The sequence below is a fragment of the Akebia trifoliata genome, chromosome 5 (genome assembly GCF_017979445.1).
Source record: "Akebia trifoliata isolate Shusen 1 chromosome 5, ASM1797944v1, whole genome shotgun sequence".
NCBI classification, from domain to species: Eukaryota; Viridiplantae; Streptophyta; class Magnoliopsida; order Ranunculales; family Lardizabalaceae; genus Akebia; species Akebia trifoliata.
Window position 1 is genome coordinate 30,430,554 of NC_141379.1, and position 18,270 is coordinate 30,448,823.

General features: G+C 33.1%; 1 protein-coding gene across 1 annotated transcript; it reads right to left on the minus strand.

Annotated features, from left to right (window-relative positions):
* Window positions 1-9,692: 9,692 nt before the first annotated feature.
* On the minus strand, window positions 9,693-16,087 carry LOC147402125 (ent-kaurenoic acid oxidase 1-like). Its single transcript, XM_086441614.1, has 8 exons — window positions 15,783-16,087; window positions 13,043-13,520; window positions 12,244-12,498; window positions 11,413-11,502; window positions 11,248-11,326; window positions 11,041-11,147; window positions 10,180-10,301; window positions 9,693-9,963 (listed from the first exon to the last, which is right to left on the minus strand). The coding sequence occupies exons 1-8, from the start codon at window positions 16,019-16,021 to the stop codon at window positions 9,858-9,860; spliced, it is 1,476 nt and encodes a 491-aa protein (XP_086297740.1). The 5' UTR covers window positions 16,022-16,087; the 3' UTR covers window positions 9,693-9,857.
* Window positions 16,088-18,270: the final 2,183 nt, after the last annotated feature.

The following is an 18,270-nucleotide window of genomic DNA, read 5'->3' on the forward strand; positions in this document are numbered from 1 at the left end:
TATTTTAGTGCTACTCCTTAAACAAGGATTAAATTTGTAGGAACTACTCTCACACTAAAAAATTTGCATGACCTCCTCAATCAATGATATTTATTCTAGCTACAATTTGAGCATAATTGACTAGGCCAAAAATCTCACACTCCACAACAAAAAAATTGGAGAGTAATTTGATTTTGTAATAAGAGACCTAATGAGAACGACCTTGGTTGATGGAAAACATATTAACATTTTATGGGAGTCAATGTTGTTTACTAACAATCAAGGGGGCTTCAGTAATTGCATAAACTATAGAGTGGGCCTACTGATTATCCTTTTTTACAGGGAGTTGGTATTAAAATATGGCAGGCTAAATCGATCTAGATCATCCGCTTTTCTCACCTGTCAAAGTAGGTTGGTGAGGAAGACTTAATTTATTTATTAATGAGACTTGAATATTTTAAGCAAGTAGATTTGTTTATCTTTAGAGGTGGTTGAAGGTTGAGATCATATGTCTTTGAGTCGTGATATTCTGACTTGAAAATACTCACTCCGTCTATATGCACGGCTGATGTGGTAAGGGCACATAATCATAGATCTTTTCTTGGGATGCACAAGAAAAAAGATTAATGATTTTGTGTCCTCGTCACGTCAATCATGTACGACCCTGAGTGAATCTTTTCGAGTCAAAAAATCATTAGTCTATGTTTTTAGAATGATTAATGATAAATCGACTCGTTAAAAAAAATATGTGGTTTGTACATAAGTGACATGGCAATGACACAGAACCGTAGAGCTCTTTCCTTTGCATCCAGAAGAAAAAGATCTACGGTCTTGTGCCCTTACCACATACAGGTGGTGTACTTAGCGTGTTGACTTATCACAACTAATGTAGAACAATGGCTGCCCATTCAAATTAGATTCAGTTGAGTCAGCAAGGTCAAATCAACCTGCCTCATGTGATCACACTAATCTTTGACCTGGTCAAAAAATCTGTTCAAAGTTCAAACCAATCAGTCTTGTAGAAAAAACTAGGCCGGGATGTTTGAAATTTTATATAAAATGATATATTGATATATTATCAAATTTATAATGAAAAAGCTTAATTGTTTCTAAATTTGAATATATATTTTTAATTAATGTTGAGTAAGCTTTAGGATGGATTGACTCGATTGGTTCTGATTGACCGGAGGATCTAATATGATTCATCTACTGCAAAAATTGTTAATGTGGTGTATTATAAGCATTTTGTACCTGAACATTTCTCATGTAAACTAAAGCACACCCCACTCAACAAAAGAAGATCTAACTAAAAGGGTAAAATTAAGGAAGGATTATTCAAATTCTTCAGCCGTCAGGAGAAAATTTCTATCATTTTGTCAATTCAAGGAAGCAATTATGATATTTTAATAGTCAAAAAACAATTATTTTACTGTTAATGGAAGATTAAGCAACGATAAAAATCCTGTTAATTATTTTAATAGACATATATTTTATTGAAAGAAGAACAAGACATTCAAATACATCTGCACAAGTCCACGAAATTTGAGAACTACAGTTAGAGCAACTCCAACACACTTGAGCTTGTCGTAGGCATCTCCTCCTAAGCCTTTTTGCAAAGTCAAAACCCTAGGAAGGAACTCCAATGCACTCTGACTCTGGCTTTTTTACTTTTAAAAAGAATTGTAGAGAGAAAAAATAGGAAAGGCAAATAAAGAGAGTGAATTTTTCTTTTTCTCTCTCTCTCTCTCTATTTATTGGCGGGAAAAAAAATATTACAATTGTGAACTATTTTATTATAGTTGAATTTGTAGATATATATATATATATATGTGTGTGTGTGTGTGGGGGGGGGGGGGGGAGGGGTCGGGTCTCGTGTACACACATATCTATTCATACATCTACAACATGTTTTGTCCTAGTGGCTAAAAGTTTCAGATTAAGTTGATTTTTGGTGAGGATGATTTCCTAATGGACGGTCCACGATTCTTCAACTCATAAAAATAGGGTTAGAAGTTTTAGAATTAGCTGATTTTTTGTGGGGATAATCTCTTCGTCATAAAGATCATCTTCACCCAAAATCAGCTCAATAAAAAAAATTTAGCCCACATAGGACAAAACACATTGTACATATATGAGTAGATATGTGTGTACACAGATCTTAATTCTATATATATGGGGAATGCTAACATTCAAGATCTTGTGGGGACGTTAGTATTCTCCAACACTTTTTTTTCAATAATACTCATATTCTTTTTGTCTTTTAGTGAAAACAAATACATGTATGATGATCTTTTATATAATAAATGTTTATTTACATTAATCATCAAATCATTTATTGTAATAAAATATTTAATTCTAAAGATTAAATACCCTTAACATTTATTATGAAAGAGACAAGTATTAATTACATAAATAAGTATTTATTATATAAAAAGATTAATATACCCTTATCTTTCTCACAAAAAGACAAAATGAAGGTATAATTGAAAAAAAAAAAAATTGGACAATGCTAACGTCCCCATGAGGCCTTAGACGTTAGCATTCTCTTATATTAAAATATTTCTGAAGAGCAATTTTGACTCGTTCCAATGGAATGTTAATCTCTTAATAGGCATAATTGCTCTCTACAATAAAATGTCCAGTAATTATGCCTATTTGCGTTGGAGTTGCTCTTAAGGAAGCTTTGTGTTGCAATGCAACTACAAAACCATATATTTGGCATTAGAAAATGAATAAGACAATAATCTCTCACCTTTTTGAAAGTGATAATTAAAGTGAATGCGGGAAATAAAATATGATATTTGTTGTTTGATTTATTTTCTTATACATCACAATTCAAGCACATGATATACTTTTTCAAATATTTTTTCTCCCTTCTATTCTTTCTCTTTAAAGTTAATGGGTGAAAAAGAAAAGATAATAAATTAGAGGGATGTCATTGAAAAGGGGAGGAGAAGAAACAAAATAACAAATTTTAAGGGGCTGTTATTGAAAAAATAGATAAAAGGAAAGAAATGTTTAAAATTGAAGGATATCCTTAATAAGAGGTAGAAGAGAAAATATAATGAAGTAAGAGGTATTTTTGAAAATGGGAGAAAAAGAAAAGATAATAAAGGTAAAAGATTTGATTGAAATACTTTATAATGTATAAATTTTGAGATAAAGAGATTGTGATCTATCATTGTATTTTATTATATAGATTGTTGTTAGTTTTCTTGAATATTAGTTCAAACTCTAGTTTAATCTACTTAATTTTATTTTCTATCGTATATATGTCACTTCGAGATAAGTATAATTAATGGGATTCCAATATTCGAGAGGGAAGATTATTGTTACTGGCTCAACATTCAAAAAAATAACAATTGTTATTGGATTAATAAAATAAAGTGGGGATGCGGGGACGGGGTGTTTCAACTCTAGGTGAGATTTTGTAAATAGTATTTGGATTTGAATTCTATCTCGTAAATAACTCCAAAAGTACATTTGCATCTTATCCTTATACTACATTCTAATGTTCACCTAATTTAATTAAGAATCGTTATTATCTGACTACCCCAAGTGGCACACTCAATCAACTCTCTTGACGTGATAAGTACTGGAGCTATAGATCTATATGTCTCGGGATACACTTCCCCATAAAAAAGTGTATCTTGAGAGAATTGGGTATCCGAAGTGTACAAATCTATGGCTCTTGAACTTTTCACGTCAAGAGAATCAATTGAGTGTGCCACGTTGAGGTAGTCAGATTATCATGACTCTTTAATTAAAGTAACATTGGATTTTATCACCTATTGTAAATATGGGACATTGATATCAAACGGATTTCAATATTGTGATGTACGCAGCATAGACTCATCCATGAAGTCATGATGACTGTATTCACTAACTTACTTGAAAAGACAAAAAGGAAAAATAAATAATTTAAAAAAGCTTAGACCGTAGTTTAGTTGGCTTCACGCATTGCAAAGCAACTTTGAGAGCGTGGGTACTCAAGTCCAGCTAACCCATCCAAAATATTAAAAAGAATTATTATTGGCCCTCCAACTGTTACTTATTACACATCAATCTCTTATATTATTTATCAGATCAAGGATTAAAACACACCATTCGGCAAATTATCATTTTGTGTGTTGAGTAGGACAAAATTTCGAGTCTGGTACACTTTTCATTTTAATTCCAAAAATATGTTATCGAGCAAGTTTGCTAGTTGGTATTCTAGTTTAAAGTGACGATCTCGCCAATAAAGTGATCAATTCGTTGATAACTACCAGTGATCTTGCCATTAAAAAATAAGGATAGTTGTCTTTAAATTTATCAATGAGATCGTTACTTTAAAATCAACGATATTTGTTCTATGAATTTACCAATGAGTTTGTTACTTTTTATCAGCGAGATCATCACTTTAAATTAGAATACTTACAATCGAACTAACTCGAAAATGTGTTTTGGGAATTATAATGAACAATGCACCAAAATTGAAATTTTTGCAAAAGTTGCACATGTTTTGGGGAAAATCTCTTCAAACATTACAAAGGTTTGGCTCTCTCAAAGTAGAGAGTTGCTCTTGACACCAAACTTTTACTTATTCCACCCCAATAAAAAAATAAAGAAAATAAACGGATTGTTGAGAATATGTAAAAGTTGGAGTGTCAATAGAAACTCTCTAGTGTTTTTTTTGGTTAGATTTCAATATTTTGGGTTTAAGATTTTATGAGCCTTATCATAATCATAAACAAATACTGAAATTGTTTGAGCCGAGTGTTATAAGCTTTTCTAATGTCGAATTTATAATTTGTTGGGTTGCCATTAGCAACTCCTTAAAAGAAAAATCAAGATTGTGGCTGACAACTTCAAAGCATGGTTACAACTTGGGTGGGATGGCCCGAACCTAACCTGGGCTTAACCTGGTTGATGGGCAAGCATGAGCTGAGTTATGTGAAAAATGAGTTGAACCTGTGTTAAAATATCTCAACCCGACCTCAATTTGTTTAATTTTTTGATTTCATCTTATAATTATGGCTTGTGGAGAATTGGATATTATTATGTGGATTTTGATTAAGTATGTTTTGTCTAAATATTCTTTTAATGATGTATTAGAAGGTTGTATGTGATTTTATTTAACAATGGTTTAGTTTTTTATGTTGTATTTTGCTCTTGAAGATATAAAATTGATTTATCGATTTAAATGAAATTAGGAATATTCAAATAGCAAATTTAAATATTTAAATAGAGAAATAATCTCTAAATAGATATAGATAAAAGAGTTAACTAGGGTACAAAATCTATTAGAAATGAAAAACCTCATTGGAAGGTACCTTCATGGTCAAATCCAATTGGCACCGATTGATATCAACAAGCACCTATTTGGATCTGAAAACTCGTTGGACGCTGCGTGGCCCTATTTCGACATCCTTTCGAAATTGTATGGACTCCTATTTTCATTTCTCTCTCTCTCTCTCTCTCTCTCTCTCTCTCTCCTTCCTTTTATATTATATACAAAAATATTGGAGTGAAAAAGCAATGGGAGAATAGACTTCTATCTATAATTTTCAAATTCCCTCCAAATTTTTTTTTTTTTAAATATTTGAAAGCAGAGTCAAAATAATGTTTCTCAATGGGTAAAGTTTCTAATGCATGTGAAAGTGCAATAACCAATACAATTGTTCTATTACACATCACCTACTTTTCAGGTTAAGTAAATAACACAAATAATATAATATAATTACTATAATGCCATTTAATATAAATGTAACATATTTATTTATTTATAAATAACACGGACTCCTATAAAAATGTCCGAATGGAAAGAGAGCAGAGAGTATGTGAAAGAAATGGAGTTGGGAGCAGAGAAAGGGAGAGAGATCTGAAAGTATATTGTAAAGGGGGTTGTGAATCGTTTCTAGGCAACAGATCTTGAACAAAATTTGCTCGTTTTACTTTTCGAAGCTCTACTTGCACTATTCTTCTTATTATTTGAATAACTCTGTTTTTAGGGCTAATTTCCAATCCTAGATTACCTATCAAAAAAGGAAAAAATAAAATAAAAATCAAACCCTAGATTATATTATCCGGATTCTACAATGCCAGTCTAAGTTTTAACGCTTTTGTTTAAACATGCACCAAGGATCATTCACTTAATTAGCAGAGGAATACTTCCTTTTCTTATGTAGCTTTTTTTTTTCTGATTTTATTCACGTGTGTTCTTAGGGCACACTTTAAAGTGCAATAAATACACTTTGAAAATTTGGAATCTGAGGGTATTTCGATAATAAGTAATTTTTTAAAGGGCATTTATGGTGCAAAATTCAATTTTCAAAGTATATTTATTCAATCTATATGTTATGACATTTTAAACATAAAATCATTATATATAGGGTGGTGTTCCTTTCACAATCTTAGGTTCACAGAAGACTTACAAAAGTTGTCTTATGTGATTTAAAAGTTTTGAATTGGACTGATATTTTGTGAGGATAATCTCTATAATACTGTTTGAATATTAAAAATATTTTCCGTCTAACTCCTAAGCACTACAAGTTAGGCGATGGATTAAGGTCTTCTTTTGGTTCATAGGGCTATTTTAACTTTTTAATGTCCATGATAGCTAAAAATGGATAAGGGGGAGCAAAAATATATTATATTATCTGGTGACGATAAACTCCCAGTTTTAATGCTTTTATCTAAACATGCACCAAGTATCATTCATTTTATTGCCTGATATTGTTATGATACTGTTTCACAACGCATTTTGAAAACCTTCAATTGCTTGATTTTTAAAACTGTGATTTTCTTTATTAAGTTTAATTTTATCTGACAGTTTTAAAATTAATTGATCTTTATAATTTTTAATAAGAAATTAATCAAACTTGAAAGAAGTTTATTTTACTATGCAATTTTTGTTGTTTTCGTTATCTGAACAAACCATATTCATCATCAATTGAAATTGTATTGCTTTTTAAATGGCAAGTTGTCTGAGTTGTTGATATGCCATATGAGTGCCCTGGTTCACGGAACTTGCGGTTAATTGTGGATCTTGTATGGAACCCTACAAACACATATCGAATGCTTTTACCAAGCATGTGACTTCTTATACCCCACCCGGAACTTGATTTTATTTTATGGTTGGAAAATCTTAATTTTATTCTCTCATGATTAACCCTATCTCCACCTCAAAAACTTAAAAATAACTCTTTCTTTTTATTATTTATTACTTGAAGGTGGCATGTGCAAATGCATATGTATCATAGATAGAAAGGCTTATTATTTGTAACTTAAAAAAATGATTAAAGGGTTCTTGAAGATTACATGGTAAAAAGGTTATTTTTTTTTGTAATTTTAAAAACTAACCAACTTGCATATAGGATGGTGGGATTACAATTTTCTTGATTTTTGACCAAAGTGATCTGGATTATATTAACTTTAAAAGTAAAGGTGGGGTCGAACCACTTCGACTCCACCTTCTCTCACTTCGACCCCACCTTCTCTCACTTTAATAGTAAAGATTAATACATTTTCCTTGGTGCAATCAAACACCAACAAACAATTTCTCACAAAACCTATTTTCTCAGAACCATTGTTATGTGAATATGAATTTGTAAGTGACTTTCGGCGATATTAAACACTTACTTGCGGTTGCTGTCTCCCTAAAGGCGTTTGGAGGCACTCTGGTTCCCTTCCGTCACACTGTTGGAACTTATCTACTGCTTTGCTATGGCCCTCTCAATTCTGTAATTTTGTTTGTTTTTATTTTTACCATTCTAAGTCGATTTACTGCTTTATTAAACTTATTCTATGTTTCTTTAAGTATTCTCTATATTGAATATAATTCTCATTATTTATGCAGCTTCTCTCTTTTGCACTCATCCCCGGAGTGTCTGAATACAATATCGTGAATCCTCTGTTTTTTCGTTATGTCATGAAATTTGCCGAGGTACACTTTTCTAGAGAGCTTATTTGGCACATCAAATTTTGATTATAACTCACCAATTGGTGATATTAAATATCATACCAAATTAGGAAATGTATTTGAGACTTCATGTGGACGCTATCATCTCAAAAAGTTTAGTTTTTTTAAAATATATTTGAAATACATTTATCTTTGGAAAATGCTGAAGTAACATTAAAATTGACGTCGATTCTCACATTGCTGATGTGGATGTATGTACGAGTGAAAAGTATCTATGGTTATGTGTGCACCTCCACATCAGCAATGTGAGAATCAATGTCAATTTTAATGTTACTCTCCAGCACGACTCTTTATCTTTTAGTGTAAAAAGTAAGTTTGTTTGAATAATGCTGAAGTGACCTCAGGCTGGAATCTCGAATGAAAAACATCTATGGTTCCTATCCACTTTCACATCAAGAAGTGTGATATGAGGTTCTAGCTTGAGGTCACTCCAGCACGGCTCAGTTTGTTTTGGTCATTTCATAATATGACACTATTGTATTTGTCCTAAGGGCAATTTTATAAAAGCAAATATTTGTACAATGACCAAAATAGGTTTATTTTTGCACAAAAAAAAGACAATAATAATTTCAATGGCATCTTTGAAAAACCGAACTTGCGGACGATATTAACTTCCCCATGAGGTTCCCGACATTAGCATTCCCACGTCTATATATATATTGCTTGAGAGGTGGAAAATTGGCAATTGTCTCTATAACTGATTGGATTTGTATTTTACTCGCAGTATTGGTTCTTCATATATTATGGGTCGAAGGGCACATTTCCATGGACTTGCAAGAAGAATGCTCCCAAAACATAAACGGCTTAAATGAAAAATAGTGATTATGGGGGAGGGAGTGGTTTCAAAAGTTTTTGAGAAGAATGTTTCTTACATTTAAACAGATACTGCATTTTTAAAACTTTGTCCGGGTTTAAAACATGTTCTTCAGTTAATTTCAGATTGTTTTTCGTATTTCGCCATTTTGGGTTGAAGTGTCTCTATCTATATATATATATATATATAGAACAGCGTTCCTAAGACTCATATTGGGACTCACATTGCGACACACCGTTTTGTCTTATATGGGCAAAAATATTTGGAATGGGCTGATTTTTTGTGAGGATGATCTCTATGGTGAGGAGATCATCCTAGCCAAAAATCAGCTCATTAAGAAACTTCTAGACCGTCCAATTTTTGTTGAAAAATTATAGACCGTCCAATTTTTGTAAATCAATTTTGATGGGGTTAGAAGTTTTGGAATTGGATGATTTTTTGTCAGGATGATCCCCTCATCACAGAGATCATCCTCACAAAAAATCAGCTCATTCCAAACATTTTTTCCCATATAAGACAAAACGGTGTGTCGCAATGTGAGTCTCAATATGAGTCTTAGGAACGTGACCCATATATATATATATATATATATATGGGTCTTGTTCGGCAGCCAACAGGTGCCCAAAAATCAGGGCCCATAGGTGGTTGTACACGTATATACATGTAGGGTCCCATTCAGCACCAAACATTGGGGTCAACATTTTAGCCAACCATTTTTGTCTTACATGGGTTAGAAGTTTTAGAATGGGCGGGTTTTTGGTGAGGATGATCTCCATTAGAAGTTTTGGAAGGGGCATCCTCACCAAAAATCAGCCCATTCTAAAACTTCTAACCCATCTTTTGAAAAATGTTTTGCCAAAATGTTTGTTGCTGACATTTCCCATACATGTATACCTACTAATTGATCAAAATAAATACTTTGGTTCCCATTTGTAGTACCCATTTATGTATCTCGGATGATTTCATAGCTAGGAAGTAGAAGTCTGAATACTTCAAATACGACTTATTACATTTTATTGTAAATGTTTGAATGAGGCGGAAGAAACCTCATGTTTATTACTAAGCATAAAGCTGCACCATCGACATCTTTGTTTCCCAGTTTTACATAGATGGTGCTGAATTTTTTCTGATTCTTGCTAGGCAATTGTCTTTGGGCCTTGTATGGGGCAGGTACTGCAATGGGGACTTCGGATTGAGCCGTTCAAGCCTGCACATTGAACATTAGAATAAATTCTTAATACGAATACAACTATTTTTACATATATTTTGGAAATCAAGAGCATGCAACAATGCCTTTGTGGGTAAGATTATGGAAAATTCCATAATCACGTAAAGAATGCATTGGAATTGTAATTGTTTTTTTAGATTATTCAAAAAGAAATTTAAATGAAAAAAGAAAAGAAAGAGAAGCGAAGGAAGTCACCGATAATTGAGGAGAAAATGGTGTAGGAAAATAGAAATCTCCAGTTTTGCAAGGTCATTTCCAGGGCACAATCTGCTTCCTGCTCCAAAGGGAAGGAAGGCTCCTGCTTTCGGTGTAAATCCCTGGACACAAATATATTTATTTAACATATGAGATGGAATGCATACATACGGGTGTCAATAGGCACCCAATTACCTGATGTATCTGAAACTAATTAGTTGATTTTGGGTATACCACCGTGGACTTGACTGTTTATTGTTCGATTTTAGATAGCCATGTTACTGATCTCAAGATTGGACCTCATATCGCACATCTTGACATGAAAGTGGATAGGAACCATAGATGGTTTTTCACTCATATCTTGAGGAAAGTATCTATGGTTCAAAAACACTTTCACGTCATGGTGTGTGATGTGAGGTCCAATCTTGAGGTCACTTCAGCATTATTCTTAAATGTACTTAAGCTGAAATTAGAATAGAGAACGTATCTTCTTTTTTCAGTTTTTTTACTCTCTATATAAACACCCACATTTTTTTATTCCTTCTCAGTTTCAACTACAAACAAAGACTCTAATCATCCTAATTTTTCAAGATTTCCTTTATAAAAGCTTGGTTTGCTCACAGAACTCATTATTTGGTGTCAATTGAGGAATTATATGCCAAGTTTATTCTTTCATTCAAAAATAAATTTTCTACCTTATCGACACTTGATGGGTATTCGAAGGACAACAGGTATTTGTAGGATCGCTCTGATTCCAAAGGTTGCATGCTTGGAATCAAAATTGATCCTTTGACGCCACTCTATATGCATATTTACATAAATATAGATGCATCATAAAAACAAATACAACATTTCACTCACATCCCATCTAGATGGATTGAATGCCTTTGGATCAGCGTAATTTTCGGAATCCATATGAACGTTTCTGAGCCAGACTTGAACTTTCCATCCCTTTGGTAAGATAAAACCTAGTGAAAACAAACCATTTTTTTAATCTCCATTAGATGAAATCATATATATATTAAAAAAAAAAAAAAAAAACCCAGGAAATCTATTATAGAAACTGACCATTCATTTTGAAATCAGACCGTGCCTTGCGGAAAACCACCAAAGAGATATTAACGACTCGCAGAGTTTCGTCGATAACCTTCAAAATCAAAACTAAGCCTCTTACAATAATGTTTAAAGTACTAAATGTTTATGGTAGGTAGCAACATTGAAGTAATAGTTCACCTTGGAAAGATATTCCATTTGTCTAGTTTCCTTGAGTGTCAATCCCTTCTGCATCGGTGGTCTGTTCTTCACGATCTCCTCTTGCTCTGCCTAAAAATCATTGTCCAATTCAATTAGAATGAAATATTCAGAAACTCAGACAATAACACTAGTGAAATCAAAGTTAATCGTAAGATTTAAACTGTTTTGAAAGAACAGCAGATATTAGCAAAGTTCTCATTTCATTTAAATCCCGTTGTACATGTAATTGAATTAATTTATATATATATATATATATATATATATATATTAGTAACGATTTAGAACTTAAATCATAAGTTAAATGAGTTAGTCGAAAGGCTAGATCTAACGGTGTAAAATCGAAAACTTGCTCAATTTCTTTAGAAAAATTTCCAAACAAGTATCTTAACTAGGCAAGTTTTGTTAACCAATAAACAACAAAAAAACCAATATGTTGGAGAGGGGGAGAACTATGAATATTAAAGGGCCATGGAGTGTTATGACACACCCGCGAGTGAAGGAAAAGATACACTCAACACTCCCCCTCACCCATAAGTTTGGAAAGAGCCGAACCCCTGACCTATACAAACCTAATGCTCTGATACCATGTTAACCAACCAACAACTCCAAAAGACCAATCTTTTGGAGAGAGGGAGAACTATGAATATAAGAGGTTCACGGGCTTAACTGGAGTATGACACACCCGAGAGTGGAGGAAAATATACACACTCAACAAGTTTCTTTGACAAGATTCAAGATCTTCAATAGAGCTTCATATAACCAAAATTTTAAAATCTAGGGAATTAAAGTAGTTATGGAATTTAGTGTCACCTTGGCCATTTGGAAGACTTCAGGGTTTTGTTGAAGGAACACAGTGGCCCACATTGTAATGTGACCAGAAGATTCGTGGCCAGCATTCAAGTACATTATTAGAACATCAATGATCTCTTCATCAGTTAAGTTTCTACCATTCTCATCTTTGACATCCAATAGAGCATCCATCATGTCTTTCCTTGCTGAAACTTCACTTCTCTTCCTTCTTTCATCCAAAACAGATTGAAGAATCGCAACCAGCTTCTTTCGAGCCTGAAAATGAAGAAAACCCATCTCATGTCATAGAACAAAAACGAGATCGAATAAACAATGGAGATAGTGCGATACAATTATAGATATATAATGTTGAAAGTTTTCGATTGGTGTGTTTGAGAATTCTTGTTGCTTTTGTAGGTCTTCTATACCTCTAAATTTGTATATATTTCTTTATTCTTTAATGAAATCTTCTAACATCTATAGTTACAAAATTCTCCGAACAAGGGACTAGAATTAAATCAACGAATTGATGAATTTATCAATGATTTATTGATTACCATTGAAATTTTTATTTTCTTTAACATTCAACATCTCAAGAACACGGTAGAACTTGAGAGGGATTGAAGATGATGGGTTTTGGTAAGAAACATAAAAACATCATTTGTTTAATCCCTGAAAATTTTCCCATTTTTAACAAAACTTTCACGAATTTATATGAATTAATCGAATAAAAGATCCACCAAATTAATAGTTACTAAATCCGAACTCTGTTACCATGCTAACATCTATTGAAAGAAAAGGAGAGAATCAAAGTACATACCTTGAGTGCTTTATAGAAGGTGAAACCGGGGAGATTGATAGCCATGGCTCTTACACCATAATTCAAAGCTGTATATTCCTTCTCTAGAGCCTCAATCACTGGGTTTCCCTCGGAACTTATAAAAATGTAGGTAATTATCCGAAATGTAAGCTTCCTAAGCTGAGTTAAGAACTCTATTTCGCCCATATCAACCCATTTCTCCAATGTAGACACTACGATGTCTTCGATGTAAGGTATGTATATGGATAGTGCTTCATGACCATTGACAGGCGCTGATGTTAGCTTACGAAGTCGCCTGTGTTCTTCGTGAGAAAGGCCTACAAATGACTTCATTCCTATTAGTTCACACGTTGATTTTGGCCAACCAGGTTCAAAGTGTTCGTCGTCCATCAGGACTTGCCTGCATGTTTCCGGAATTGTAACCATGATCGTTGGGCTTCCAAACATGTATGTCTTGTATAGTCCAATCCGACCGAATCTACATCAGAAACAAATATTTGTTACATTAGCATAAGTTACATGATTTAGGTCTTATTTGGTAATGCTGTCAGCTTTTGCTACAGAAAAAATTTGTTGGAAGTTGAAAGTTGAGAGGCGCATTTTGGTACACTGACTATTTAGCATATCCAAACCCAAAACCTGGATTAATTTGTATTGAACATGGATCTTGGTACTGGGATCCGAATCACATTCGGGTTGTACATGACAAGGATCCAACCTTATTTCCTTACATGAGCAACAATGTTCTCATGATCCGACACAGATTGAACCTTGGATGGATATAAGACGAATAATAAAGAAATGGGTTGGATCTGGTTTGAGGGTTATAATCTGATCCTTATCGAAACCCAAAACCTCGATTCATACACCAAGTTATCCGATTGGAACGGATTGGATTTAGGGTCTGATCCAATCCATAGACAATCTTGTATTAATGTCAAGGATTGGGTCCAAATTGGATCAGGGTCTAGCTGGGTCAATGTGGTAAGTATTGGATAGGATGCAATCAAATCCTTGTCCAACCGTTTTCTTTGATCTCAATTTTAGAATCCAATAACTACCAGTTGGATCTAATGTAATTTGATTACAAGATAAAAAATAAATTATATTTTTATCATTTTATCATTTTATTGGATAGGGACATGATTTATCCATAACCAATATCCATAGTTTATGAAATCAGATCATCGGAATCGTTTCCTCAATTCCAATCTGAAGTTTTGATCTGAGTGGATTTGGTCCGACCCATTTATAGTTCTAATCTTAATTTATTTATAGTCTGATACCCCCACTAACTTACGACCTTAGTAGATCATTTGTCTTGGGATACACAAGATTTTTATTTTTTAATTTTATTTTATGGTTTTGCATAAGCTGAAACAAATGATCTACGATTTTGTGATGGGGCTTGTAGGTATGAGATGTTCGTCATGGAACCCCAATGCTACGTTATTTGGAGTCGTCACCATTCTTTTTTGGAAATAGGTGTGAATGGGCACTTGGAATAATTTTGAAATTGGTTTTACATTGTAATGACTCTCATGGGGAGTTAGAAAATCATTACTCTATATGTTAATCTTTTTCATAAGACCCTTTGATCTGTGGGTCTGAAAGAAAACATTTTCCAAAGAATAATGATGAATGCATGGGTCTTGGTACATGGTTGGGTATGTGGCTAACGTTGCAAGGGCACATAATCGCAGATCTTTTTGCTGTAGTATTATTCTTTCCACATGAAAAGATGTGTGGTTTTATTACCTTGCCACTTCAGCTGTGTACCAGGACGGCATGAATTCATCATTATTCTTTCCAAATATATCAAGTTCTTCCATAGCCCAAGTCTTAATAAAATACAAGTCTTTTCATTCCTCGTAGTATTAAATTAATTTACCACTAAGACATGATAGCATAAAAATAAAAATAAAAAAGTGATAAATTTGATGGTCAAACTCAAAACCAATTGGCAATGAGTGGAGAGACCCAGAAGCTTATAAGGAGATAGACAAGCCAATGAGTGTCCGATGTGTGATTAAACTCAACATGCCCCCGTACATGTGAGTTGGACTGGGCAAAAGTATGTGAAGATATGAATTGGGTGACGTAGAAAAGAGAAACACTTGTTCTAATATCATGATAAATTTAGGTGTCCAACTCAATGTCAATTGGTTTTGAGTTGAACCCCCAAATTTATCATGGTATTAGTTGGAGTCGGTGGTCACTAAATCAGATCATATGATCTCTTCCAAAAGTATTTGATTGGATAACATGACTTAATAATTATATTTTGATTGAGATTATAAATGACGAAAAATAAAGACTATCAAGGAAATGGAAATGGTAGAATTGGAATTGGAGATTTTATTCATGAAAAAAAAAAAAAATCTAATGAATGACAACCTGTCGACAGTATTGCCTTCGTCAGCAATAGAAGGTAGATTCGCTAGATCGATCTCTCAAAAGAGATATGTTCTGATATCATATAGAAGATTGGATATTAGATTGATTCTCTTTGATAATAATGACAGTAACCCTAATAGGGTTTTATAGAAATTAAATCATATTTAGAGATAAATTTTATTCAAAATAAATCTCAATTAAATCAATCTAATTTTTATCTTAATTTCAATAGATATGATAGGTGTACCTAGTACATCATATATATATATATATATATATATATATATATATATATAGATATATATATATAGAGAGAGAGAGAGAGAGAGAGAGAGAGAGTAACCTCTTGACAAAGCTTGAAAGGAAGGAATCAGGATTAGAAGACTTGAAAGCCCTTAAGAAAGACCACATGGTACCAATCAAAGGCCAACCCATATCACCTGGAGGAAGAGAAAACCTCTTCTCACCCAACTTGGTTTCATAAAACCACTCATTTGCCCTTTTAGCCAATTCAAACAGAGCAACAAAACCGCCCATGAACAATGTGAATAATAGCAACCACAACGCCTGCCCAAGCTCCATTGAAACCTCTCTTTCTCTAAGATTTCAAGACCAAGTGAGACAAACTGAACTATGTTTTGGGTTTTATAGACCCTCACACACCCCTCTTAAATGTTCAAATATAGAATATTATTTGTTATAAATCAGAAAAAATTGGTGGTTTTATATTATAAAGGAAAGTTTTAAGAGTGAAAGTTGGTGAACCATTTCGATAATATCGAATTTAATGATGTGCGTAAAAAAGATTGTTGGCATGCTTAAGAGTCTATCTCTCCTCGATGAGTGAGGATCAGGTAAAGTGTCCCGTACCTATAGCTTAGGATTGGTGTCTATGTGCCACATTTTGGTTGGAGTTTAAAACAAATCAGATCATTTTCTATATGCACGCATCCCAATGTATTTAATATCAAATAAAAATATGACACGTAGAGTATGTTGTTATAGGAAACTAACATCGTTCTGAATCGCCTCTTTTTTGGATATACGTTGTTACCAAGTACGTTGTATTTGAGTTATTAGTAAATTCGGCGCCAACTCAATATTTTATGATTATTTTTTTATGGAAAGTGCTGAAATGACAGAAAATATTTGCTGTGTGATTCTCACAAGTCTGACGTGGTATAACCATAGATGTATTTCCTCGCGATACGAATAAAAACCATTTACCGTTCTCCATGCATGTCCACAGGTTGCTTCCATCCCTTCACATATATTACGTTGACAGCCGGATTTAATATAAATCTTGGTGGTATATCTTTTTTAAATATTTTAATATATATATAAACTTGCAAAGGAAAAAAAAATAAAAAGGAAACTTCTAACCCAATGTTTTCAAATTGAAGAATCATAGACCGTTTATTTTTTGTAAATCATTTTTGACAAGGTTGGAAGTTTCAGAATTGGCTGATTTTTGGTGAGGATGATCTCCTCACTAAAAATCAGTCCATTCCAAAACTTTTAACCCATGTAGGGTAAAACACGTTGGGCAGATGGTAAGGTACTGAACATTTTCTATATATATATGACAATGTTGATTGACAAAATTTATCCTATATGACTTAAAAGTTTTAGATTAGACTAATTTTTGGCGATGATGTTCTTTATAGTGAGGAGATTGTCCTCATAAAAAAATCAGCCCAATCTAAAATTTCTTACCTCATTAAAAGTGATTTGGATGATTTTTTGTGAGGAAAATCTCCTCATCATAGAGATCATCTTCATAGCACAATTTAAAACTTTTAAGCTATATAGGACAAATGTTGTCAACCAACGTTGTAGTCCTAAGATTGTCAATCGAACACTCTCTTATATAAATGAAGCCAAAACTTTTGTCCTATGTGGATTAGAAATTTTTGGACTGAGTTAATTTTTTATGAAGATAATCTCTATGGTGAGGAGATCATCTTCACAAAAAATCAGTCCAATCTGAAACTTCTGACCCTATCAAAATTATTTTAATTGTGAACCGTCGATTTTTTATTGAAAATTTGTAAATCACTTTTGATGGACTTAGAAATTTCAGATTGGGCTGATTTTTGGTGAGGATGATCTCCTCGCTGTAGAGATCATCCTCACAAAAAAATCAACCTAGGACAAATTTTGTCCACCAACGTTGTCATCCGAAGATTGTCAATCAAACGTTCTCATATATATATATATATATATAACGCTACTCACAAAACTACAACGTGTTTTGTCTTATATGGGCAAAAAGGTTCAGAATGGGTTGATTTTTTGTAAGGATGATCTCTATGATGAAGAGATCATCCTTCCAAAAAAATCAACCCATTCCAAAACTTCTAGTCCTATGTTTACAAGTTGAAGAATTGTGGACCATCCATTTCTAGTGCCAAAAAGGGTTTTTTATTTAAGGTTGTAGTAGATGAAGATGAAGTTAAATGAGTTGAACAACTTGAAGATGATGGATTTTTAATTAGAGTAATTTAGGGTTTTATAGTAGAGATTGAGATTGAGTGATGTTCATGGATTGACGACAAAGTTTAACAAATAAAAGCTTGAAGATAATGGAAGTTTGAGTAGAAAAATTAAAAGAGTTTTCTTTGAGAGGTTGAAATCGATGGTTTGAACTTTGAAGATGAGATTAAAGAGCTTAAGACCGTGGATATGAGAGAAAGAAGGGTTTTAAGATTAAATTTTGGGAGAAAAATAGGGGTTTGGAAAGTGCAGTTTCACTATTGGTTCAATACGTGCATACGACTTGGCCAAATTCTGACTTGACTCTGATAAGTTTTGAGTTGACTCATCGAGTT